We start from the raw sequence: 27,911 nt of genomic DNA on the forward strand, positions 1-27,911 counted from the left end.
TAAAATAAGCTATATTGTTAGGATATGTGAGCTATATTTCAATTGTAAATTAAAGAAATTAGTTATCGTTTCTTGCTCATGTGGCTTTTCATAGCACTTGGTGAAGACTTGAAAAAGAACTGGTGGCAGACCTATAGCAACAAACACACTAAAAGAGTGCAGAAGAATATTATTGGCTATGCGCTGTTCAAAACCGAATCACATTGTCTTTTATTGCAAAAAAAACTTTCACCCCTTTATAAACGTGACACCCCATAGCAGATGTACTTATTTTGACACAACAAACATGAAAAAGGTGTTTAATTGACATTGCAGGTAGAAATAGTGAGCAAATCTGGTAGATGTAAAAGTATAGTAATGAAAATACCCCACAAACACGAAAAAGCAGGTTGAATTTACATTTTACTTCAAAAAAGGGATGTACATACATAAGGGAACATTGGGTAAAGAACAGTTATGATAAATCATATCTGATAATTGTATCTAGGTGCCAGTTTGGCTGGCGGTGGCAGTTTTATTCCTGCTGGCATACACTTGCTTACAATAGTAACAGGATAGTGAGTAAAGTAATAATTGAAATCTTATGGCCTGAAAAGAAATAATATATCATACACAGTGAGTTTGTAGTACACAGCATCATTTGTTTCTTCATTTAAATGACATACTCAACAGCAGGAAGGAGAGAAGTTAACAATAACTAACACTAGAATAATCAAATGTTGTATGTTATACATGTACAGCAACTAACTGCTTTACAAAAAAGCAAAATAATACAATATATTGTCACATGTATTTACAGTGTAGTAAATATACTTTTCTGTCAAATTTTACACAAAAAATATTTACAGATGAATGTACTGCATTAAAAAAGTAATGTTGCTAACACTTAAAGTGACTTTTTGTGGCAAAGTCTGTTGCATAACATTGGACAAAACATGCTTAAGAGGGAGGTTAAAAACTGCCTAAAACTTAATGATAAAATCATATAGACTGCCCATATCCACAAGGAAAGGGACATTATTCAGGTTCATGATCTATATTGAGGCAAATATGCACATCAGAGATTCAGGTAATTCTAGAGAGATAACACAAAGCGGTTGACTTCTTAAAATGGTGCAATAACCCATAGGGATAACCTTTGATTGGTCCAGTACAAGTAGATTAACAAAAGCAAATTGGTTGATTTGCATTACTGCACTTTTCACCTTGTTACTAAAGAGGCAATCGGACAACATTTTCTGCATCTTTCAATGTTGTGTATGTGGTACTACTGCTCACCAACCTAAAAAAGCAAATATCCCCTTTGTAAATCACATAAAAAATTTTTTATTATACATAAAGTACATTTTCTCCAGGTACACTGAGTAAAACGGTTGAAGCCATACTAGTCCAACTGTAATATTTTAATAAGTACAACACTGCAGTATTTGCTGACACTTTCTACTTGCACTGACAGGCCGTCTTTCAAGAGCAGCTTTCAAAAATTAAGACAAAAAAACAAACTACAAATAAGTTTCTAGATATATTTCTAATAATGATCTGTGTGTGTCAAATATACTTAAACATACCTAATTATGTAGTGTTGGACACATTTTGATAGTGTATTTAAGATATACAATTGGATGTGTCACTCAAACACAACTGGTTGTGACAAAAGTGCATTTTATATAAAATAGATCAGTTCTACACTTGCATACTTTTTTTTTTAGTTACTTACAACCTTTCAGATGTGACTTTTTCTTCCTGCCCTGTAATAACTGCAGCAGTAGGAAGTAGTTTCGGCAGGCTTTCTTTCAGCATGAAATATGTAAAGATGGCCCTTAAAATTAATAGTCAGTTACTTTCTGTTAACAGTCAGCAAAATAAATGTATAGTTTTAAACAAACCAACTGGATTTTATATGGGGCTGATAGGTGTACTTTAAAATGTCACAATATTGTGGGTTCTAAGCAAAAGCGTTTTGTTTAGAGTGATACAGGCAGACTATTAAAGGTTTCTACCCTTCTGTCAGTTGCAGCGGTAAGTAACCTCAAGCTCTTCAGCTGCTGTGGAACTACATATCAAAGCATTAATCGCCCTCTAGAGGCAGGCAAGGAATGCTGGGAATTGTAATTCAAAAGAAGCTGTAGAGCAGATTGCCAGAGACAGTTCTAGACTATGCATACATTAAAGGGAAAGTAATTGCAGGAAAAGTTTTTAACCTTCAAGTTCCAAATAAATATGCCTTGTGAAACAAACACTGCAAGACACAGGGAATAAAGAAAGTACTGTTTCCTCAATTTTCAATATTACTGTAACTCAAAATGACAGAGGAAATTGGGTGTCCCATAGTATATGCAACAGATGTGAATTTGAGACATTATACCCTTATAACATCTCTGATGTGCATACGGAATTCTCTCGTGCTAGGGTTAGGCCATTACTTAATAAAATACCTACAAAATGACTTCAATCCATAATGACAGGAAAACACACATACATTCATGTGTATGTGCCTGTATTGTGCAGGTCACTGGACAGTTTTGACTTTACTGTAAAATAGCTAAACAGAAGTACACTGGGATTTTGGCAGACTATTTGCATAATTGATTTCTGTCCACAGTTTTTTCCAGGACTGTAAACAAAGGAAACAAAATCACAATGTCGGAAAACAACAAAATAAGACATTTTTATTTACATCTGTGAATTACGATTTATAATGTGGTTAAATGCAGATTATGTGCTATATTTATTAAATCCCAACACTTATTTGTACCATTATTTCTATTTGTTTAGCTGTGGAGTTTGATTTACTGAAATACACTTAAAATCACTCTATAGTTTTATTACATAGAATTATACTTTGTTTTTATTTTAAAGCCATTCTTGGTTTTTAGTCCAAGATCTAAGTTGTTGAATAGCCTCTAAGTGTTAATTTATACATACGTTCAGCAGTAAATATATTTAAGCCCTAAAAACAAGCACCTATGTGTCTTTCCCTTTTGCTCAAATTTGTCAAAAAGGATTGTTTCCTCTGAGTTAAGAATGTACTGGAGCAATCGCCTCTGTTTAGCAGAAAAGCGGAGAAGTCCCTTGTGTAGCTTTATAGTCTATGCTTTGCTGTAGTGGCACGTCATATAAAAGACCATATGAAGTGATTAGTCAGTCACATAATACTTCACTACTACTCCAGAATTAATCTTTCACAGTGATAGAACATGCTTTCAGTTAACTTGTATGACCCCTGTACAAAGTCTAATAAGTTAAATAAAATTCCCTCTAAAGCCATTCTCTGGAAATCCTGATCTGTTTTAAAGGAAAAAAAAACAACTGTTTTTTTTGTTGGAACAATACAAATAAATACAAAATAACTAAAGTAAAAACACAAAAACAAACTTTTTTGGGTGATGTGGTTACTAATCATCTAATTTGTATGAAGTTAGCATTGGTACTATGATAAAGGGATCTGAAACGTTATTCTCACAATGTAAATAGGAAAGACCAGGATTTTGAAAGGCTTGTGTCTATGAAGATTTACAGATTAGCAAATAACTTTATACCTACAATATGTGACTGCTCATTCAAAAGGTTAAAGTGCATCACTTCATTCATGATGCAGCCCCTCCTCGCCAACACTTGGAGGACAATATGTCAGTTTAAATGTACCATTTCATTATCTGGCCTCAACAAGGCCTTCTTATTTAAACTTCAACATTGCACAGAAACGTGCACCACTCCAATGGGTGATTGTAATTTGTTTTCCATTGCAAATTATGCCCAAACCATATTGAGGACATTTATCTTTAACAAAGATCATGCCCTAAGTGCAAGAAATCTTTTAACACCTCTCTGGAAGGGTTAAGGAAACGATCGTCTAGCAGAAAGGAGTTAAAGCCCTTTAACTACTCAGATGCAACCAAAGTACTCACCACAAATTTTACCTTGAAAACGACACAGTTTTTTTGTCAAATTAATACACACATATTTACATAAAAACATTTCAAATTAAATGATTTCAGAATACATCCTGCCTTTCATAAATAGTGCATTTTAAGGACAGAACTCACTCACTGGTGCATTTAAGATTAAAGAAATGCTGCAATGCTTTAACAGCATAAGCAACAAGGTTTGACTATATATATATATATATATATATATATATATATATATATATATATATATATATATATATAAAATTATAGGAATAAAAATATAATTACTTTGAGAAATTTATTGCAAGTACCCAGAAGTCTAATTGGTTTGGTGGCCCCTTTCACACATTGATTTATATTTGCTTAAACAAAGTACCATTACAAAAACAGCGTTTTTATTCTTATTGGGAAATCACTTTTAAGCAAATAGGTAAAAAAAATTCCACAGCTAAAAGTGTTTTTAAAGGGGAGAGTTTAAATAAGATTATTTCCCACCAAAGCCACTAAAAAGGATTAGCTTTAACATTTTGTTAAATGCAAAACAAACACAAATAGTCATAATAAAAAAAAAAGCCAAAAAAAGGACTCGTGAAAATGCCAAAGTTTAAACAGTTAATGCAGTAAAGGCAGGGCCACCATTATCACAATTACAAAATCCTTCATTCTGAATTTCACAAATCGTCGATATGCTTGTGACCATGGTTCCCTAAAAGATGGAAATAACTGGAAAAGGAAAAACTAAGGGAAAGGGCTAAGGTAACCAAACAGTGTTGAGTTCAAGCAATGTTTTCAACGTGTTGATCATCTGGCGACATGGCGGACTGCATGAGAACGTTAAGAAAATTAAGTGCAGCATCATATTGTGCGCGGTGCAACAGGTGAGTTGACCGCTTAGGTAAGTCTGTTTTAGAAAAGGAACTGTAAAATAAATAAAAAGGGTAATTTAAAAAAATCTTCACACAATCTTTTTGATGCTGTGACGTTTGAAGCTGCCAGCACTTCTCTGCTTTTGCACTTGGCTCGCTGAACCATGGCGCGTTCTACCGCTGTTTGAGTGGCCGGTGGTCGGAGACAGTTCCACATTTTCCTTGTCAATCCCTGATGTAGATAATTAAGACAGGGAAAATTAAGTTAATATTTTATATGTGTGGTATCTGTACCTTTTTAATATTTTAAAGCACTACATACAAATTTTATAATTTACTCAATTTTATTACAAATTTAAAAAAAATAAAACAAACACAAAAAAAACAAACAAACAAACATACCACAGTCAAGAAACCTCAAACTATTCATTACATTTTTTTTGGGATGGCATAGGTCCATAAACAAGAGATTGAAAAAATAATTTAAAAAAAATCATTCCTTTTTTTTTTTTTTTTTTACACAACACAGTATTATTTTTACATAGACATTCAGAACATGTTTCCTTTATTAGAACTTTTAAGCAACTTAAAATAAATAGCAAAAAATATATTTCTAAATTAAAGAGAAAACTGTGGCAAATTGCTACAGGATTTCTAGGGGACTACAAGGGAGGAATGGTAGATAGAGGCGAGGGTAAAAATAATACCTAATTGTAAAGAACTTATGGGTTAAAAGATTTAAAAAATATAGCAATGCCTCTTCACATTTTTATATCAGAAAAGTATTTAAAATATGGTAAAACATACAAAAAATAATATTCCTGTCGGCGAACATCTGCTTTAAAACAACCTCTCTCTCCAAATTTCTGCATATTTCTTAATTGAACCCAAATAAGATAAGATCTAAGGATTAAAAGAAGAGCTTTTACTTTGATGATTGGAAATATTTACAGATGCATCTATAATATGCTCATTACAAGACTGAATTGTGACCTCTTCAATTAGACTCTGCAACACCTTCATTGAAGGTAGGTAGAGTGATATTCTTTCTTTGCCCCACTGTACTTTCATCTCCTCCAGAACCTGTCAATCATTTTCGTACATAACTCTAAAAGAATGCAACAGAGGTGTGAACATGATGGGTATGACATCATCAGGCAAGGAGGATACAGACCCAACAAAGTTTATATTGAAAAAAAAATAAAAATGAAAAATACAAAAATGAATAAAACAAGGTTTTAAAAACGCTCCATTGTTCGCACAGAAAAGGCTTAGTTGCTTGGGCAATTAGCATGATGGCTGCTACTTTCTGTTTACTCTGTCAGTTGGAATTGTTTCGCTCTACATGCCTCATGGTTTTTTTTAAACAAACACTAAATAGAAAGGATGCAGTGAACAATGCCCACAATATTTGAAGATGACTGAGCCTGGAGGTAAAGTTATACATTGTGTTATGTTCAAGAAGTAAAAGGGTTCAATAACTGAATCTTGTCCTGGTGATAATGCTCTGGAAGTTTAATTTATTTTCTAAAACAATTTAATGTGTTCTATAATATAGACAATTTTAGATTTAATTAATTTAGTGAAGAGTGCAAAATGCTAACTTTTCATTATATATAATGGACTTTTTAACCTATTTGTAGTGGCAGTGCCGTAACTAGACATTTTAGTGCCCTGGGCGTGACAGGGCACCGGCGCCCCCCATCTAAGTGGGAGTGGCATTTGGCAAGTGGGTGTGGCCAAACTAATGTGTGGGTGTGGCTAGCACTTTACTGAAAGTAAAAGAGAGAATAATGTCTGAGGTATAAGGTCATTGTAAAGTCCTTGAGAGGCCAACAGAAAAACATGAGGAAATATAATTACTTGACACAGAGAGAGAGAGACTCTTACAAGAGCTTGGTGCTTCTGCCCTGAAGTGCGCATGTGCGGTCCACTGACAGAAAGTTCGGCATTTGCGTTCCAAATGCCAAACTTCCTGTCAGTGGAACGCTCATTCATTCCACTGCGGAACTTAAGGGCTGAAGGTATTGAGGCAAGTAGCGGGCGGCTGCTGCGCCCCCTTGGCCTTGCGCCCTGGGCGAAGCACCGCCCGCACCACCCTCGTTACGGCCCTGTGTAGTGGTTTTTCAATTAATGTTTATAAAATTTAGATTGTTCTGTGCACAAATAATTCAAAGAAAATATCTTTTGATTAAAATTCATATTATTGTTTTGTGAATTACTCTCCTGGCATCACTGCCTGGAGAACTTTCAGACAAACTGAAAGTCCCAATAAAGATGACAAGCTTGCACAAACACCTAATTTGACAGGTGCTACTGCTATCCAAGTAGGTATTCTCTTTTCTACTGTTCTGCTTTGGACCTCAAGGCTGCCTAAAGACTTCTCAGACACTGATGCTTGGACAGCACCATGACCTTGTTTGACACACTTGACTTTGTATTACTTTTTTAACAGATTCAGTATGTCTCCATGCAAAATACCTGAAAATCAGTAGTTGTAATGATTGGCGCTTGCTTTAATGGGAAAAGTTAGTTACTAGCCGGCACATGAGATGTAGGACACTTCTGCCTGATGGACTTGTAAGGAAAATACACTAGAAAAATAGGCGTTCTAAGCAGCAGTGATGTACAGGAGAGGAGGAAGTACTAGAAAGAGTTATTGAAATACTGGGTGCACACATTCCAAGATACTCTCATGGGCAAATGTTGAGTGTAGAAAAAAAGTTTTATTTGAAAAATAATCAATTACACTGAACTTTAAAACTCTGGTGACTGTCACCCTATAATGTTCAGTCAATTTAACACTAATTTAAAGAGTTGTTTGCATATCGACATAGCAAAGCCTTTTTTTCTTTTTTGTTTACTATAATGTTTTTGACTTTCCTGTATCATGCCTCTTATCAACTCATGTGATACTCCTACAATACTTGCACATAAATACCTGGAATGGTCAGAAATGGGTGTACAGATCCCATGGGAGCAGAACACAATGGTATAAAACGAAAAGAACCCTTATAAAGTCCTAATGTATTTTATGCGTTTCACTGGTATGGCAAGCTCATGAACTTCTTTAAAAATGAAAGTTCCCATATGAAATCCTGGAACATTACATGCCTTTTTGTATAGAGCATGCATTTCAAAAGCCGCTATCCTTAAAAACAACTGTCAGGTATCATGGCTATTGGCATACACAAAATAGTATTTAAAAACATGCCTTTAATAAGCTGTACAATGGAAAATATTTTAATATGACATTGCACAATACAAAACATTAAGACCACTGCCACCTTTCAACCATGAATAAGAGAAACCCCCTATTGGATATTAACATAATAATATCTCAAAGGTAATGTTTTACCAAGCTAAATAAAATAATTAAAACAACTAATGTGTTTATAGTTAAAGTACTAAGCACTGCATGCAATCTGTGCCATTCGCTTGCTAACATACAACATTCTTATCTAAATTTTCACTGGAATGGCAGCACCCAATGAGCAATTTTGAAGTGAATGGAGCTAAAGTCAATCAGTGCATTAGTATGTTTACAGTGTTAGAACCAACCTGTATTCAAATCATACTTATAATATAAAAAACAAAACAAAAGTTAACAGCCAACTGCAATGAAAGATTGCTGAATCATATAGCCACCTTGTTAAAATAATAAAATCTGCATGGAAGGGCAGAGTTGTCTTTTTTGCATTGCACATCAAACCGCAAAACTGAACATTTCTGTTGAGTTCAACTGCTGTCTAAACAATAACTAGTTTAACTCTCATACTGCACAGTTTTGTGACTTACATTATTACACTGGTAAAAGAGGAGGATGATCCCCTACGAGACGATAGTGGTCTACCTGAAGACAAGGTTAAAATGAAAAAAAAATAAAAGCTTCCAAATTTCCTATGTAACTTCAGCCTTTTCACTGTACACTGGTTAGGAGTGCATCTTGATATTTATTGTCTTGTGTAATGCTGTGTTGTATCAGTTGTTTCTACAATAACTACAATATAATCACTATTACACAAAGCATTTTCCAGATAATTCAAAGAGACATAACCATTTATTTAAATTTTCTCATTCAATGGATTTAACAATTAATGAGACCTCGAATAAAAAAACCCACTGGCTTTCCTTATTGTGATGGTGCAACAATGCAATATTACCTTAAATGACAATGTTGTGGACACCTGGAAGAACTGGTAATGCTTTGGTTCAGGGAGAACTTTCAAACTTGGCAGATGCTCCGGACCAAGGGACCTCATTTGTAAAGTGCCGCTTGTCAGCGACAGCTCAATTCCAAAGAGCATGATCTAGAATATATTAGTTCCGCATTCTATAAGGTACTCTTACAAAAAACGAAAATTCTTGTAAGCTGATGGAACTATAGCTTGTTTAATGAATCCACAATGCTATCATTTTAGGCAATGGTGGGGAGCACACTAATGAAGGTGCGAGATTCTCTGGAGGTGGAGAAATCTTTCAGCAACGTTTAACAGAGTTACTATATATTATGGTATGAAAATGTTTACATTATTATTATATTATTTGTAAGACTTCTGAAATATTTTGCAACAGGTTATTCAAGTTAATTTACCAATATGCAATATAATATTACTGAATTTAAATCACCAGTTCTTCAATTATTTTAAGTGTCCTTAATAAATAAAATAACTTGGGACTGAAAGAAGACGACTGAAGACTAACGTTTAATCTACAATAATAATGCTAATAAATGCATCAGATTTGCTTACAGCCTGTAGTAAATTTAAGCTGCCATTAGGTGCCACAGTTACAATAATGAAAAGAAAACTTATCGAAGCATTTATTATGCATAGATTTTTGAAACCACTACTTTAAGTAAAACACATTTGAATTGTGCTATTGTTGATTTAAAAAACAATACATCTTACTTAGTACTGTTGATATGAAAACAATACACCGTACATAGCACACACAGTAAACACAATAAATGTCACTATTCCGATAACTCTCTTGCATAGAATGTGCTAGAGAAAACGGCTTGATGCGCACCAGAGGATTCTGTTAAAAGTTGCTGAAAGATTTCTCCACCTCCAGAGAATCTCGCACCTTAATTAGTGTGCCCCCCACCATTGCCTAAAATGATAGCATTGTGGATTCATTAAACAAGCTATAGTTCCATCAGCTTACAAGAATTTTCGTTTTCTATAAGAGTACCTTATAGAATGCGGAACTAATACATTCTAGATCATGCTCTTTGGAATTGAGCTGTCGCTGACAAGCGGCACTTTACAAATGAGGTCCCTTGGTCCGGAGCATCTGCCAAGTTTGAAAGTTCTCCCTGAACCAAAGCATTACCAGTTCTTCCAGGTGTCCACAACATTGTACCCTCTTAGAAAGATGTTCGACATATAATGATTTCTACCAATTAGGATAACTAACTGCTTTATATTCTCCATCATACTGCCTGCTCATGTTTCAGGTAACCAAAATGTTATTAGAGAACAATTGTCATTCTTCCAATAAAAAGGACAAGGGGACTAGACATTAATTTAGAAATAGGATACCTTGTATTGGTGACTAAAGAAATTTGTTTGGGAAGGAACACTTCAACAATGATCTAGGACCTCATATCTGAAATTAAGTTAAAAGAAGAGGGACAGGGTATTTGTGATTACACAGTTCAAAGAATCAGAAGAACTGGTGTTTTAAAACCCATATTACAAGTCCCGTTGTCTGCGACTCTTGCAAAAGCCATCAAGTTGCACTGCACCCAGGTTATAAGGTTAGTACACAATTGCTCATGCCAAGCGCTCGAAGCTATAGCACATGACCGTGAACTCGTGCATATAGGTGGAAAGGAAGTACCTTGATGAGGGAGTGGCTGCATGAAAACTGCGGATTTAGAGCAAGGCAGAGAAGCTTCACAGACACAGAATGTAAAGGGAGGGGGATAAAAACACAAAGAAAGAACATGAATAATGGTGTAAAATAAAGTAACAAATGGATGACACACAACATGAATTTAATTACAATATCTGCAATTTATATGGTCTGTTAAGATGGTGTGAAAGAATACAATCACACCTAATATATTGTTACAAAAGGGTTATGCCACACAAGAAAGAGGTCAAAGTGCACAAAGTAAAGCATTAACTAGAAAGATGGAGATCTCAAGGGTCTTCTTAGGATACAAGTTGCTGATATTTAAGACTTAAGAAATGAAGTACTATAGCTGTACATTCTTATTTCCGCTGCCAGGGTTTATAGAGGATCCATGTATTTGATCCACCATTTTCTTTTTCTTTTTTTAACATTTATTTCCATTCTATCAAGTAACATTTATTATTAGTTCTCAACGCAAATCTCATACAAGGCAATAAAAAAAATGTAGAAAAGAGATTAGTTCTTTACAGAGACAGAATATTATCCTTATTAGTGTGTTTATTGGCAAACAAACAGACATTGTTGGTGCTGTCAGGTGTATAATCTTTGCTTGCCAAGAACTAGATGTGAAAAAAAAAAAAAAATCCACATTTCGCAGATTCATTTGGAATTTTGCATAACTACTGCATTATAGCCATGCATTGTCTGGCAGTCTGAAGTTTGTAGAGCTCTGACTAAAAGCATGAATCCCGGCATGACGTTTAATTAAACTGACTGTAAAGTTGTTACTTTAAAAATAATTTTATAAGAAAAAATGCACTGTTTTGTGGTAACTGAAATCTCACATTTACCATAAATATGTGCATTTTGTCACGTTGTGCACAAACGTTATTTTGTGTAAAATGATTTAGTTTTTTATATGTTGGATGTAATATTGAGCCCATTAATTTAGACACATAGCCAAAGTTGACTGATAATACAGCAACAAGCACAAACCACTGACCTGGGGAATGCTGGGAAGTGGCAAGGGAGGTCATGGAATTAGATAGGTTAAGGTTAGCAGTAATACTGAGCTGGCTCTGCACAGCAGGAGGGTAAGGTGATGTGGGTGTTAGCAGAGACTCCTCACTGGCTTCTTCATCAATTACAGGCAAGTATTTGTCAATCAAGGCATCAAGAAACTTTACAATGAGCTCTGCGTAGTCAGGAATTTGTGTTTGCTGAAAAAACAAGAAATGGATTATTAGGAAGGTCAGAAATCATCAAATCATTCATCAACATGGCATTTCTTCAAAAAATTAATGAGCACGTTGCACTTGTCAGTGTGAAGGTGGGGTGACAAGTCTGGATGCATCTTCTATTCAAAAGGAGCAGCTTTTTTCTAATCTTCATATACGACTGTTGCTATCCCGCTCTATAGAAAGCATTTGGCCAATGACTAGAGCTCTCCAAATACAACAACTACTGCCATTTATCACAAACGTAAATATAATACACAAATATTTACTCTCACTAAATATCCGACGTCAAAACTAGGTGACCATACAAGCTCCCAAACAGCCAATTAAGACATTTTATCTGCCAGAAATTTAGCTGCTTCGTCATTAGGCTAAGTGACTGGATTGGTCTGCATATAGCCAGCTTATTATTGAAAATTCTCCTCATATCATCGTTATGAGGAGAATTTACAAACCAAAATATGCAATTATACTCTGTTAATACAAATATTTATTCATGTGTTTTTACATTTAAGAACTGCAGGACAAGCATTAGCTTCTATTATCTATTCTACTACATTTTATGAAAGCTGACAACTAGAGATGGTCAAATTGATCTCAAAGTGGTTCTCAAACCGGTTTGTCAAACTGGCTCCAAATTTAAATTTTTTTTTCCTTAAAACTTTAACCGAGTTAAATTTGAGCAAGACTACCAGATTCAAGCTTAAATGGCTACATTGTATAGTGTTTTCATGGTTTTCCATTGTAAATGGTAAACTTTAAACACAGTAATGTTCACTGTTCGAATTACAAAAAAATAAAAACGATTAACTGCTTAAGCTTGATCAGGCAGTCTCTCATAATTTATCTTAACACCTCTTGTATTTACAGCTAGCTAAGATTTTGAACTTCAAACCAGCCTCGATCAAACTAAATCAAACTGAACTGAATCAAAAATCACGACTGTACTGCAAAGATTCGGCTGAACAGGATTGTATTTCAAACCGGTTCAAATGTATCAAGCATATGTATTTATAATCTATTTGAAACGTTAGATCTTATTAAAGTGCAAAGTCAAAACATACTACTTGAATTTATGGAGATAATGATTCATACCTTCGAGAAAGGTCCAGCAAACCTCCACAGACCATTAAATCCAAAACCTATAATGGTAAAAACAAGCATTAACAGGCAAATTAAACAAGTTATTATAAACATTTGATCCATTTTGAGAAATTATTTTATGAAGCCTGCAATTCAGAACATGGTAATGGTAAATACTGAAGTTTAATAGGGAGTATTGATGTAGATGATAGGCACTCAAAGGGGGGAATTCAATTCGCTGCAATGTTCCTCAGTACATCGTGGCTGCAAACTTTTACTGTTACTACGATAAAAATCTCTGCTCAGTTTTCCTCGTACCCCTATGGGGCGCGAGGAAAAGTGAGCAGAGATTTCTGTTATGCAGAATGCCCACGAGACACTTCGCGGCTAATTGAATTCCACCAATTATAACTGCACTTTGGTCAGGGAGCAAAGGGGTATGAATCCCCTCCCAGACAACAGCTGTTTTTCCTCAGTATAGTGTGTGCACCTTTAGAAAAGTGCTTTTAAACATCTAAGATAGAATTTGTGAAAGCAAAAAAAACATACAAATGAGGGTATGGTAGACAAAAATATATTTAAATTTTAACTCATAAGTAGACCAACTGTTCAATTAAGCACACTGAATTACAAATCTTATAAAATGATAGAATTAGTAAAATAATTAGCCTATATTGCTAAAGCTCTATGGATTATGTGAAAACCACAAAAAACAAAATCAAAATTAAAAAGTTATGTCTAGTGTAAAGGAAACTAACAGGAAAGACTGCTAGACGAGGTACAAAATTAAAGCAGACCTCTGGCTGCAAGATCTATCTTTTTCATGTGCTTGACATGGAGGGCAAACAGAAGTGCTAACAGCCTGTACCAGTACTTGATATTATGGATTTCACTGAACCTTAGGATTGACATCACTAGACTTCGGACTAAAATACAGCATTGGTAAAACACTGTACTTTAAGCTTGCTTTAAGAATGTGCTAGCAGTACATTATTGGTATCTCAAAGCTTCCCTATAGCATAGTGAACTATGTACTTAATGAGTGCTTCCATAGAATGTATTTTACAAAGCGTTCATGCGTCAGCGCGCTGCAAGGAATGTTGACGTAAAGCAAAGGTGTGCTTCAACAGAGTGTATATTTAAAGGTCCACTTGCATACATGATTTTTGACTACCAGTACCAAAACTGGGATCTTAAGAACACTTGTTACACACTTAAACCTTATGCCACTGTGAGGCCTTAAAACCCAACTCGTTGCATTTTGCTGCGTTGGGAGTGTAAGGTGCATTGAAAAGTGAACTCTCCTGCGCAATGACCATCTTGATGAATACTCCAAACATCACAGAGCTTTATATAAGGTTTGTATGAACAGCACATGAAAAAAATCTTAAAAATTAAGTAACTTAGTGAAGCATAATTTTAAAATAAGTTTTGAAGTAATGTGCCAGAAGAATTTATAAACCAATATAAATGTTTATAAAAAATGATAAAAATATAAATTGTTTTGTTATTGAATTTATATGGAACACACTTATTAGTTTTAAGCACATGGACCAAGATAGGTGCATACTTTGCAAGGTCATGGTCAATGAAGTAACTTACTCTGTAAGTAAGATGGCTGGTACTGTGGAGGAGACTCTTCATGGTACACCACACTTTGCACTATCCCATGTATTGGATTCAATAAATTTGGATCTTGACACAATGATAAAAGGGTGTTGATCTTAGAGTCCAATAAATTATGTCTAAATAAAACAAACACGAATGATCATTACAATTTTTACAAAGTTAGCAAGTCATGATGAATACAATATTTATTGCAAACAACACAATGCAACTTTACAGTGAATATTTCAGAAAATCATCTACACTACAAAACATGTCAATTTATTAAAAATGATTCACACACATCAGACAAGTAGTCTTAAACAGTGACCTTCTGAAAAGCTGGTCAGACTTTCAACGGGCAGGTCAGGTACATTCATCTTGGATTTTGATCATAACACTGGCTTTTGTTCAGTTTGCCATCGAACTGAAATGTCATCATATAGGGCGCCACGGACACCTTGTGGTGCCCTATAAATAAAAATTAATAATAATTAATAATCATGATATATTGGATTTCCTATGCCAATTTTTGAAAATCCAACTTGAACATTGTAAGAATAGCCAACTTTTCAGAAACACTTCGATATAGTATTGGATAAAGGTCAGGAAGGAAATACTTGTGTGCTTCATTTTTTGAATAATACTATCTAACTAATGAATTATAGGAAACAATTCCCAGCTAGCTATTGAGCTAATTACAGCAAATTAGAAAATGGAAAGACTAGTTGTGCTCTTTGGCCTTATGAAAGAAGTAAAATATTTTTAGGGGGCAACTCATATCTCAAAAGGCAGGCTCGTCTTTTAAAAATGTTTAAGTGTAACACAAAAACATATACTTTTTGGTGTGATCTAATGACGCTTCAAGTCACTGGCATTCTTAAAATCATTGGCTTTACACTAGTTATACAAAGCATCTCAAGTACTTACACCACAGGAAATACTTTAGGGAAGACCACGCTGGCTTCAGCTAAATACTCATAAAGGATACGTTGATCAAACTCGTCTGTAGTGTATTTTACAAGCGTAGCCTGCAAACAACATAACACAAAACAAAATTTAACTTGATTCAATTTGCTACATTTTTCAATAACTGGAGCAATAAGCCCCTGCTAAATATAAGAGCTGACATAATTTAAGCTCATAATATTTACCTGTAACATCACAGGTTCTGATCATTACATTTTGGAATATAACAATTTAACTATACTTTAACACTCACCAAAAAAATTAACCCCACACAATCCGCCATGACATGCCACTCCCACCACCAGCTGCTAAAATTAAATTAACAAAACAAAGAACAGTATAAAAATAAAAAAATGTGGGGCAAAGTTTCTTACAAGCACAGTCAGCAGCAAAGCTTGGGTTTTCGGATCAGTTAGAACCTCTTCATCTAAGAGCACATTTGACTCTGAAACAGATACTTTCCGCAAATGCGGATGTTGTTGAGGGGATGATATTCGTGGTGTATCTGAAATGAGGAAAAAGAAAATTAAGAAATAATAGGCAGTGTACAAAAATGTTTTCACTCATCTAAATTTAAGGGGTACTACAAAAACCACTGGCCTCTGTTTTACACCACTATCTTTTAAATCGGAGCAATACATATGTTCGAGAGTTACATGATCAATATTTATATGGTCGACACCATAAAAGACAGGGTTGGAGAGTTGACAATAGCATCAACAGTATTATTAGGTCGACAATTTAAATATAGACAGTTTTATTAGGTCAACAATAATATCCCTAAAACGAACCTTATAATACTGTCTACATTAAAACTGTCGACCTAATCATACTGGCTACATTTCAGTTATTGACATAATAAATACTGCCTACATTTCAAATTTCATCCTAACAATATTGTCGCGTTTTGAATCCGACAAAACTAATACCTAAGAAAACTGTCGACAATGTAAACCGTCGACCTAATGTTGTCTACTTTCTAAAGCTTCACCAAATGAAGGTCTAGCCGTGGACTGCACACCTTTTTTGCTTATCAGTATTTCTCATATGGGGAATAAAGTTTAATGGGATTTAGAGGGTGCTGTACTGTCAAGTAAGGCTCTAATCCTACAATAAAACTTGTATAGTCTCTTACTCCACCTCCCACAATGCCCCTATCTTGTAAATCTTCACTTAATATGAATCCATGGAGTAGAGGTATATATTTTGGTCCTGCTTAGGCAGTATATCAATTTTGATTTATTCTCCTTATTTTTACTATTATATGCAATAGCTTGCTTGGGTGCTATTTCTGCCTCCCGCTCACCCTCTGAAATGGTTCAGCTAAGGCAAAACAGTGACCATGGACCCAGTGTAAATATTGATAAATGATTATCTCGAAGCACAGGACGCACTCTGGGAGCTGCAGGTAAAATTGGCCCCAGTCACTTTCTCTCCAATCCACTAACAAACAGGGTGTTGGCTGCCTGTCAGGCCCTCAATATCCACCACTCTGAGGAATCAGAGATTCCCGATATGTCCTTATTCAAGAGGAAAGAGAAATACATAATTTTCCCCCTTCTTTTCCCCAATTAGTTGATCTTTTGGGAGAATCCTGGCAACGACCTGATAGACCATGTCAAGTTCCTTGCAGGTTTCGAATGAACTACCTTCTTCTCAAAGTAAATACTGGAAAATGGGAAGTTCCACTCAGGCAATCTTTCAAAAGCCAAAACAATTTAAAATGCTGCTTTGTTAATACACAGCAGATAGAAGTGCAAGATGATCTTAAGATCCATTTTTGTTGCAGCAGATGCATCTCTTTGACTTGTCGCAGCTGCTTGGCTTAACAAAGGGGTAGAGAAGTGCACTGAGCAGATTAAAAAAGGCTTACTATCTGGTATGCCAAAATCAGAATTGAGAATCTGAAAGCCTTACCATTTGAGGCAAGTATTCACTTGGCCCATAATTGGACCGAATTTTTGCTTAGGCCACGGGGAGAATTTTTTTTTTTTTTCCATTTAATACACCCAGACATAAGAGCCAGGAATTTCAGTCCTTTCAATTTTCGTGGCAAACAAGAGGATTTTACCACAAGAGCCAAATCCTTTGCTCCGTGAGGCGGCCAGCCGGGTTTGGTCTACCAAGCATCTAGCACCCAAGCATGCTAGAATCCATATGACGGGCTTCTTCCCCACCCCGCCAATTCTATAGTGGGAGCTGCCTCTTGCTCTTTAGGAACCAATGAACCAGATCCTCTTTGGACATGTGGGTCAGTGACATCATAGTGAGAAGTTATATCATAGACCTCTTAGTACCTCCATCGCGTTTGCGAGATGTGTCCAGGAGGTTGGCCGTCCTAGAAGCCATTCAGTCCATTTTTTGTTGCCAGGAATTCCAGTTCCTAAAGAGTGTTTGGGTTATTACTCAAACCTATTTCTTGTGCAGAGCCCAGTCATCAATGCCATGGAGCAAGAACATTTTCTTGCCTTTATGGACATAAAGATGCATATTCCCATATCCCAATCTGGGAAAGGCGTGACATGTTTGCGGTGAAAAAAAAAATCAATTTTCACTTCAGAGCTCTGCCCTTGGTACACAAATTATTCACCAAAGTTATGACACTCATGGCAGCTTTTTTGAGGTCAAAAGTGTAACAGTCATACTGTACCTGCACGAATTGATGGCAGCAGAAATGCTGGAATCATGTGGCTGGGTAATGCAAAGTTATGGCTTGGTAATCTGTCAGAGAGGTATCAGTATTCTATGACATGAAGCTAATGAGAAGCATGATATCGTTCTCCTAAGAGGTGCATATGGCAACATCAGTGTTCTCCTGGGTGCTCCACCTGGCTGTTTTTACTAGCCACTCGGCTCTTGGAGCCCAACAGAGTCCTATTATAATAGAACAAACCATTGTTTCTCCTATTATAAAATCTCTTATGTGAACACTACTACAGCCAGCAGTGTGTTAGTCTACTGACCAACACTCTGACCAGTCCTAGCAGGTGTGGGCAATAACCTTCAACATTTTTGATTATTGCCAAGTATTACAACTGCCCCCACCCGGCTGGCAAAATTTTCTGGGGAGAACAGTCAACATAGTTTTTTCAGATAGTCACCAAAAACTCATCAGTCTCTTCTGTGGTGGATGATGGAGACAAAATCTCAGCAAGGACCATTTCTTCTCCATCTGGAATTTGAACGTCATGAACACAAATGTCAGTCTACAGGGATGTGGAGTGGTGGCACTGTACCTCCGGCTACAGGTACTTATGTCCCAAGAGGAGGCAAAGAACGAGGTAATCCTAGTGGACACCATGACATTCCCATGGAAGGACCAACTAGTGTATCTTTTCCCTTTGAACCTTATAATTCCTTGGGTACTAAAGTCGGCAAAGAGAGGGAGGGTTCCCAGTAATTCTGATAGTAACAGACTGGCCTAGAAGATCATGGCATGCTGACATTCTAAGCATGTTGGTAGAACCATCATGGAGGCTGCCTCTAAGAGAACATCTTCAAAGTCAGGAGCCATTTTACCACCAAGTCTAAGGTAGACTGGCTGTAACGGTATGGCTGTTGAGTCCACAATCCTTCAATGTAAGATGCTATCAGAGAAGGTCATTCAGTCCAGGATAAATGCCACGAAACCTGCATCTTCTAATAATTACCACAGAGTGTGGAACATCTACATAGCCTGTTGTGAGAGAAAAGGCATTCACACTTCATCCTGTAACTTGGCAAGCCTTTTTCCCTTACAGGATGACCTAGACCGTGGGATGCGCTTAGCCTCTCTTAAAGCCCTAGGGGTATATTTACTAAACTGTGAAGTTAGAAAAGTGAAGAGGTTTCCAGTCAGCAGCTCTCAATGTATACAAGGATTGTCTCGGAAGAGCTTTCTACCCATAATCTGCATTTTTTTTAGGCATCGCTCCCACTTTCCCCTTAGTGGAGCCCCCTGGCCCTGGAACTGCATGCTATTATTCCCAAGGCTCCTCCATTTCAGTGGTAGAGCACCACTTGGTCAAAATGATTGCAAGGAAAAGGAGTGGGTAAGCTGGGGAATAAGGATAGCTGCTTCTTATTGGTCTGTAAGGTCACTACTGTAGCAATTCACACAGCCCCCAGCTGTTGCCTGTAAATGTGAGACGAATTATGGAACCCCAGTAAAGATGGCAGCCCCTTAGGATTTGAGGGATGCTTTGAAAGTTATTTTTCAAACAGGGAGTGCACCTTTGAACTGAATGCTCTTCTCTTGCGAGAAGCTATGTAGGCACGCCATTAAAAAGACTTCATACATAGGGCCACACATAGCTGCCGCTAGTCATTAGCTGTTGGTTAAAGAAACAGCAAATACCAAAAATACATGAATAAAAACTACACGGATGGCTTAAGACAATTTATTAACATTACAAGAGGGTGCAAAATTTGCACTGCACCACAGTAACCAATCCGTTGTCAATTTTTATTTGTGAAGTTTAAGCTAGACAATGGTACAAAGTGTCTGACTGGTATGCTTTAGTGTAAACTTTGCACCAAAATGTAATATGTTAGCAAATGAGCTCTTGTGATGGGGTTATTCACAAGTGCTGTCTGGCCTTCATATGCTATCTATGATTTACAAAGTTAGTGTGTACTTCCAATTGTGCAGTTGTATTTTTTTTTTTAATATTTTATTAGGTTTTTCAAAAATAACTAGGAAGGGAGAAGGGGTACATAAAAAATAAAGTAGGATGGAGGAGGGGATGGTGTGCAATCAAGTTTTTTTTTCTTTACCATTCTTTTGTCCCCTTAATGACTGGGTTAACTTTAGCACTTTGACATTTTTTGGGCATGGTTATTTCTGACTGCCATAAAACTACTGTGGATATTAAAAAGGCTAGGTCCTGCCTACCATAATATAATGGCAAGAGGGCAAAAAATGACTAAGCAGCATCCCAACTACAAATGTTAACATATTGTGCAGGATTCTAAGGAAGCAAAGTGCTGCCACAGAGCTCAAAGAAACAGCATGAAGCATCTGGACAGGGTTTGGTGGCCAGTCGGTGAGTGGCTGGTTTGGCCAAGTCGAACCAAAAGGACTGATCAACAACTCTAAAACGCTCATCTTTTGTTGTCTTGCTCAAATATCCAATCACTTTTCAGCTTCAATTTGTTTCTGAATGCCACCAATACATTTATGGGGGGGTTTTAAGATAATTAGATCAATCTGTTATTTCTTCCACCATACTTGTGGGGGGTAAAATCAGTTAAAACAACCTCCCCCAGACAGGGTGGCAGAGTAAGCCCATCCTTTCACAATGATTTAGTTGGCGATTTTTTCAAACACTTCAACATTTTTTCTCATTAATGTTTTTTGTGGTGTTGTGGTCGCACAGTTACATTTTTTGTCCAATCAGTTTTTAACAGTTACAAAAATGTTTCATGCTTTCCAAGGTTTCTATTTTTCATAGTTGAAGCATACTTGCCTATTTTTCATACTTTGCAAGTCATGGCATATAAAAAGATGTAAGTTGATGGCACCATTTGTGTCATCAATTTGGCAGGGCAATTGCATAATCGCGCTAATTGCGTCATCTCACCCCTGAGCCGGATGCGGCTTGATGACAATTTGGGTTATCGAACACATCCCTGCACACCTTGCAGGCAGGTAAGCGTTCTTTCAACAATCACCTGCTCTTCCTAGAGTCAAGGGGGTGGTGCACTACCCTGGGAGCAGCACTGTCATTCTGGGAGAACAGGCAATGACTAAAGTGTACCTATCATGCAGTATTGAAAAACCCATCAATGGTACAGCCTGAGTAAAAGTCTAATGTAAAGTGATTATCTCACATATACCATTGTTAGTAGAAACCCGCTATAAACTGTTCACCACCCTGTTTTTAGGCAATCTTTAAGTTAACTGCTGGTGTTGGCAGAAGTTTATGTGACAGAGCTCATGTGATTATTCAGAGCCAATATATTAGTGACATAAGAATTTTCTTAGGAGCACAGTGACATGTAAAAATGTGAATATAAAAGAAACCACACAGTTTCAACACACAGTAAAATGAAATATATGTTTATTTATGTGTCTGTTCAGCTATGTAAACTGCAGTTGTATGTGACAAGTCATCTGTATGGTGATTTGTGATGTGACCTGATCACAAAAGGGATTTATGAGTTTCCTTTCCTTCTGACAAGTCAACCATGCATAAAACGATGTAAGCAATACATTACTGTGTACCAGGATTGGCTGGTACAGTTGTAAAGCAGGGCCTTACATTCTTTGATGTGTACAATGTGCAGTCAGGGATCTCGCAGAGTTCTAGTAACTATCAGATTTTTGTACATAATATATGCATGAGGAGGAAAAAAAAGGTGTATAAAGTAGAGTCCCAGTGAAATTCTGTAACATGCAGTGCTTCAAAGCAGAAAATTGAGAAGCCAGCTCCAAAATAAGAAAAATTCCACAGTAAAGAAATGGGTAATAAAACTGGACATGACACTAACAGACTGTAAGAAATGGCATTTCTACTAATATAATGCATAATTATGCAAATAAATCCACTATGGAATCATTAATCTAAAGCAAATAATGAGACCTACAAAACCTGTCTTGGGATTCCTCTTACTGTCAGGATCCTGCTATAACGGACCAATCCTACTGGTTCTACTTTGGAACCAGACACTAACAAACTGTAAATGAGTATGGCGCAACACTGTGGTGCCCCCGCTTGTAGGATAATAATCGCTGGTGCCACCAGGTTTTTTCATCAACACCTGGAACAGTTTGCTTGTGGGTTGTGTGTACAGCTACTGCAGCACCTCTTTGCTGGTGACGGTGGCTGGACCATAACTTTGTGTCAGATCTGCTGGTCAGGGGAGAGAGTGTTTATTCAGGGCTCTGGGTTTCAAATAGACAGCAAGGGGATAAATCAGGAGCGCTAGCTCTTATCGGTAGGCAGAGGTTTTCAGCAGGTATTGGCAGAACTAGGCGGAGAGGCCACCCAGTTGGGCCCCCAGGGATGGCGGAGGGGAGAGACAACTAACGGTTCAACAGGGAGGAGCGAGTGGGGACCACTGTATCACCTGGGATGCGGGGGAAGAGGGGGTCCACCAGACAAACATGGATATGGGGGGGGGGGGTGGAAGCACCAGTGGTAAACAGCAGCACAACATTGCTGAATGTACTCAGATCCCCACTAGAACAGCAGGGTGCATTATTTATTTTTTAAAAACATTTAATGAGCATGTTTTACAGTCTACAGTTATACAAGAAGCACTGTACTGTAGCTTCATGTTAAACATCTAACAAAACGTGCGGGCTCTGAGGGAAAGGAGACCTGGCCACAGAAATATGTGGAGAAGTGCAAGGAACGTTGCAGTGGTGGCTACCGCTTTATCGAATATAACAGATGTTATATTAAGTCAAGCCTACTCCTACCCTTAACACCCCTACCAAGCATAATAGGCATAATTCCTGAGGTCCTAAACTTAGGACACATGATGATGCATCCAAGCTGCTACAATTTAGATATTTCCTGCATCCTACGGTGTCAGAATAGCCCAATTTACATGTTCACCATGGGATGATGGGTGGGATGCTTATCTCCCAGACAGCAAGGCTTCTGGATATCGGACCCTGCTATTTTACTATTTGGGGTGGACATCTCTTAGGATCTGTGAGGAATAATGAAACCTTGTAGCTTACTCAAACTGTTTATGTACCATTCCTACTATCAAACCAATTAATTTGCTCATGCAATCTTAACGTTTCTATGGCTCAAAAGTTTTATTATATTTTATGGTAATTTACCATGCAAAATCAAGACACTGAACACAAGGATGGCAGAGCTATACCATCTAACCTGATTTCTTCCAAAAGCACTGGACAATACAGATGAGGAATGTGGAAGGTCAAACTAAATTTACACAATGACTAAATTGTTTATAGTCTCAGTGATGACAAGTATCAGACCATACCTTGGTATGGCAATAATTAACCATAGAATAGTGTAACACACCCTTAATTCAAGTACTGATTGCATTTCTGGAATTAACCTAGCTTGCAACACTGGAATTTGCATCCACAATGTATTAAAGCCTCAGCACACAGTTCTTCTAAAACACACTTTAGTTTTGCAGTGCCAATGCTTTCAGAATTGACCAACACATGAAATGGGATTTTATTTTACTTTAAATTCATTATGGAAATGAACAATTGCAGGATAGCTTAAAAAAATGCCTATGAAATAATTAATTTGAACAAAATGGAACTGTGCTATGTTATTTGTACAACCAACATAAATATTTACAGAATAGCTGCCAGTTATTCTAAAAATGTACTATATGCAGTAAATGTGGATATGCTAAACATTAATCTGCGAGAGACTTACCAATATCATATTCATTCTCCGCTACTCTTCTCATTTTTGGTGGTGTAGTGATGCCAGATTCAATCTCCTGTCTTTTAGGAGCCTTAGTGTCAGATATTAAATGGTCGAAGCTTTTTCTTGTACCTAAAATTAAAGGGGGGGGTCTGACTCAAAATATAATGTTGCATGATATATAGCAACAGTTACAGTTTACCCAGTTAAAAAGTATTAAAAAAATATATATATAAAAAATTAATTTACTGTAACAAACCTAGGAGCTTTTTAGTGTTTGCTTGTGATGGTTGCCCCATGTCCAGGCTCATAGACTTCCTCGTCCTTGGGCTAACTTGTCCCACTGTAGGATAACTCGCAGCAAGATGCATTCCAGATCCTTTTGGAGATGACCACGGCTGGTTTTCCTTTAAAGTCCTATTGAATAAAAACCATATGCATGTGATTAAAAATGCTAACCCCACGTAATTTTAAAATTCATGTGACATTTAACCACTGCTAACATCTCATGCAAGCATACATTAACCAGATCAGATGGTACCCATGTAATGCACAAATAGTAAAGATAGAACAATAACCTGCAGGTGGGGTCACTGTGGTGCATTGGATATGTATCCATAGGAACATTTTCCATTGAAACATCTGTCAGCAACAGTGATTTTCTGTGTTTCAAACTACAGCGGCTCCTCACCTCTTCAGACACAGTAAGCAAAGCTGGAAACCAGGAATACAATGTAAGTCCAAGACAATCATGCCTCTAACACAAAAACTCTGCAGCACAGATGTGAATTATCAGCATTTAATAAGTATTAAACGAGGATTTTCCACTATTACAAAATATATGTATTTATTGTGCTGACTGGTGACCATTAAAAAAAATGCATAAGACTGAGAACCGAAATGGCGTTCACAATTATTATTATCGTAGATTCGTAAGGTGCCACAGTGCTCCACAGCGCCGTACAGTAGGGAAAACAGTAAATAAAACAGGGACATACAAGGCAGACAAAATAAATGCAGACAAAAACAAAGGGTATGGAGGACCCTGCTCACTAGAGAGCTTACATTATAAGTAGAAGAGGGCACAGCTAACACAAGAAGAGCAAATGTGGTTCAGAGTGGAGACTGGGACAGTTGTGAGGGTGAATTAGAGTGAATGGTGTTATCGGGGATAAGGTCATCTCTATTAAAAAATAAAATAAAAATAAAAATAAAAAAAAAGGCCCAAAAAAAATAAAGACATGGTCTTTCAAAGAGCATCTAAAGATTTGAAGGTTGTGGGAAAGTGTGATCGAGTGTGGTAGGGAATTCCGTAAGTGGGGAGCAGCACGGGAGAAGTCTTGTAGGAGTGACAGTTGGTTACCAGAGATGAGAAAAGGCACAGTCAGAGGTAGATCTAAGAGGACGGGAGGGAGAGTATTTTCATAGAAGATTTGAGTTGTATGATGGGGTAGTGTTGTTGAGGGCTTCATAGGTAAGGGTGAGTGATCTGAATTTGATTCTGGGGGACACAGGGAGCCAGTGTAGGTATTTGTAAAGTAGTGCAGCAGATTTGAAGTGGTCAGAGGGAAAGATCAGTCTTGCAGCTGCAGTTAGGATGGCTTGGTGTGGATATATATGTGCCAGGAATGCCAGATAGCAGGAGGTTGCAATAGTCAAGACAATGGATCTATCTACAGAAGATTAGATATACAACGTACTCTTAGAAACTGGTGTGTGCATATGACGCTACAGTCTCGGCCATTTTTCTGTATGTGCAGATAGTGCATTTTTAATGGACACATTTGGCATGATAGTGCAGCACAGTTCTGCATATCTTTCTCTGTTCTAACACAGCTCACTTCATAATTCTTCACTGGTGGTATGACACTGTTAGACATGAACTACAGTTGTCTAATTTAAAAGTGCACCATCAATTTTCTGTGCAACAACGCATAATCATTATAAATGTGTGTCCCAGTCAATGTCAACTATCATATTCCGTAACAGCAACACAAAGAAAAGCCTTACCTGCTAAGTAAGCAACACTCTGAGTATTCACTTCAAACTTATCACAGTTCCTGTGTTTATGTACAAGTGCGAGGAGAGTGTGAAGAATTCTTATTGTTCTTGCCACAGTAGTAGGAGATGGGTGTCGATAGCCTAAGGATTGCAAATGCATATTGGGTTAAAGCCATGCCCTTCATAAGATTTATAGTGGAATACTAATAGGGAACTAGTAATGAATTATCTAATTAGTAAATTATGCGCGTATGTGATAGCATACTACAGTGGAGTCAAGCACTATATAATATAATTCAAACACTTTATAATGAAGCAGAAAGACAGGAAGAGCTACAAAGAGACCAGTCCACGCTGCTTTGAGTTTGAGATGAGCAGGCATCTCTGCAGTAACCAGTTAGGCAATGTTAATTAATACAAATCATCATCAATGTGTGTAGGGTTATAAATTAAGTGTGGATAACAAATGTAATAATTTGTGGTGACTAATGAATTTAACAACTCAAGCTCATCAAAGTAAAAAGATTGTTGATTTTTGCTAATTTTATAAGAGAGAAAATCAGTCAGCACAATGTTCACAAAGAAAGAATACTCATTGGATAAACTCACCTTTCAGCAAGTGCCCAACTAGTGCAAAGTTAAAGTTAGAGTTGAAATTGAGGCCAACAAAATGGTCCATTTGTTTACAATGCCATTCCTCTAGAGGATTACGAATCTCCATGAACACTTCTTCTGGACTCTTATATATAAAGAAAAAAAATAATATACTTTTTTTCTGCAAGAGGCACATTAATTTTTTTTAAACATTTGTATTGCTTTTACATGTTTATCATCTCCAGCTTTACATTAAGGCGTTAAAAAGTAAACAGAATACACACTAACAGTTATACTCATTTGCTGACAACGTAAAAATTCAATAATATCATATCCACAAGTGTATAAATACAGTATTCAATGTCATTGCTAGATCTCAAAATACTTAAGACTATTTTAGGCTGTAAATGGTGTCATAGTTCAAATTATTAAAAAAGCAGGCAGTTTACACCCATTGTTGGTGTTTAGTTTTATTTTCTGGTCATTTAAGGTTTTTATAATGGCTTTTAAATAACATTTAGCATGTCCAAAAAAGAGGATTTTTATACTTATGATAAATTCCTTTCTCTGATTCCATCTGGGGGATATTGCTACCATGAGGTTGTAGCTGGGGAGTATGGAGTTGGCACTTAACTAGTTAATCTTTGGCTGCTGACAGACTCCTCCCCACTGCAACCCCCTGTAGCTAGTCAGTGTAGTCTGTGCCCAAGGAGTTAGGCTTACTTTTATTTGCTGCTGTTTATTTTTATAGGCCTTTTTTTACTGTGTTAGAGGTAGAAAGATGATAGGAAGACCATTCTCCACTTCAATTTCACGCAGAGAACAACTGATGGGAGTTTTGAGTTCCAGAACTCCCCTTGCCAACACCTGCAGTGTGCAGATCTTGCCTTAGAGAAAGAAGACCCTCTAGACCCTGTCGAAGAGTAGGCCCAGAAACACCAGCCCTTGATTCGGAACCAGGTTGGAATTTTGATATTTCAAAATCTACTTGTGTAATTCCAGATGAGTCCACAGTAAGGGGGCAGACTCATCTTTGAAAAGATCATGCAGGTAAGGCACAATGGTGACACTCTGGGACCTCAACAGGGAGGTCATTACGGCCATGACCTTTGTGAAGACTTGGTACAGTGGCCAGACGAACAGAAGGGCCCTGAACTAGAAGCGAGTCCTGTCCTGCGAGCCTGAGTTGGCTGTGGTTCTCCTGACAGATCTGAATAAATGCTTGGCCCTCAATGACTTGTTGCCCTCAATGACCTTAACATATCTGAGAGACTACATCTTGAAATTGTCCAATCAAAGTTTGTTGTTAAAAGACTACTTATTTAAGATAGGCCAAAATTACCTGTGTGGCTTTTGAACAAGAGGTTTTAGTAAAACCTGAGTGTTCTGCTATTCCGGGATGGGCTAATCTCTACTGAGTCAGACGTTTTT

General features: G+C 36.9%; 1 protein-coding gene across 10 annotated transcripts in view; it reads right to left on the reverse strand.

Moving 5' to 3' along the window:
* Nucleotides 1-385: 385 nt before the first annotated feature.
* NF1 (neurofibromin 1) overlaps nucleotides 386-27,911 on the reverse strand; it is a 193,464-nt gene continuing 165,938 nt past the window's right edge. For 4 of the 10 annotated variants that reach the window (XM_075194945.1, XM_075194941.1, XM_075194947.1 and 1 more), the window contains 12 exons: nucleotides 26,496-26,625; nucleotides 25,896-26,027; nucleotides 24,464-24,599; nucleotides 24,145-24,302; nucleotides 23,895-24,017; nucleotides 15,912-16,042; nucleotides 15,499-15,599; nucleotides 14,566-14,708; nucleotides 12,976-13,022; nucleotides 11,646-11,862; nucleotides 10,625-10,678; nucleotides 386-5,009 (listed from right to left, as the gene is read on the reverse strand). In XM_075194945.1, the coding sequence (XP_075051046.1) occupies nucleotides 4,867-5,009; nucleotides 10,625-10,678; nucleotides 11,646-11,862; nucleotides 12,976-13,022; nucleotides 14,566-14,708; nucleotides 15,499-15,599; nucleotides 15,912-16,042; nucleotides 23,895-24,017; nucleotides 24,145-24,302; nucleotides 24,464-24,599; nucleotides 25,896-26,027; nucleotides 26,496-26,625 (1,515 nt within the window). In that variant the 3' untranslated portion in view covers nucleotides 386-4,866. Of the gene's footprint in view, nucleotides 5,010-5,584; nucleotides 5,681-8,575; nucleotides 8,631-10,624; nucleotides 10,679-11,645; nucleotides 11,863-12,975; nucleotides 13,023-14,565; nucleotides 14,709-15,498; nucleotides 15,600-15,911; nucleotides 16,043-23,894; nucleotides 24,018-24,144; nucleotides 24,303-24,463; nucleotides 24,600-25,895; nucleotides 26,028-26,495; nucleotides 26,626-27,911 lie in introns of all 10 variants that reach the window. The other 6 variants (XM_075194951.1, XM_075194948.1, XM_075194949.1 and 3 more) reach the window with 3 other exon arrangements.

This window comes from Mixophyes fleayi, chromosome 2, assembly GCF_038048845.1.
Source record: "Mixophyes fleayi isolate aMixFle1 chromosome 2, aMixFle1.hap1, whole genome shotgun sequence".
NCBI classification, from domain to species: domain Eukaryota; kingdom Metazoa; phylum Chordata; class Amphibia; order Anura; family Limnodynastidae; genus Mixophyes; species Mixophyes fleayi.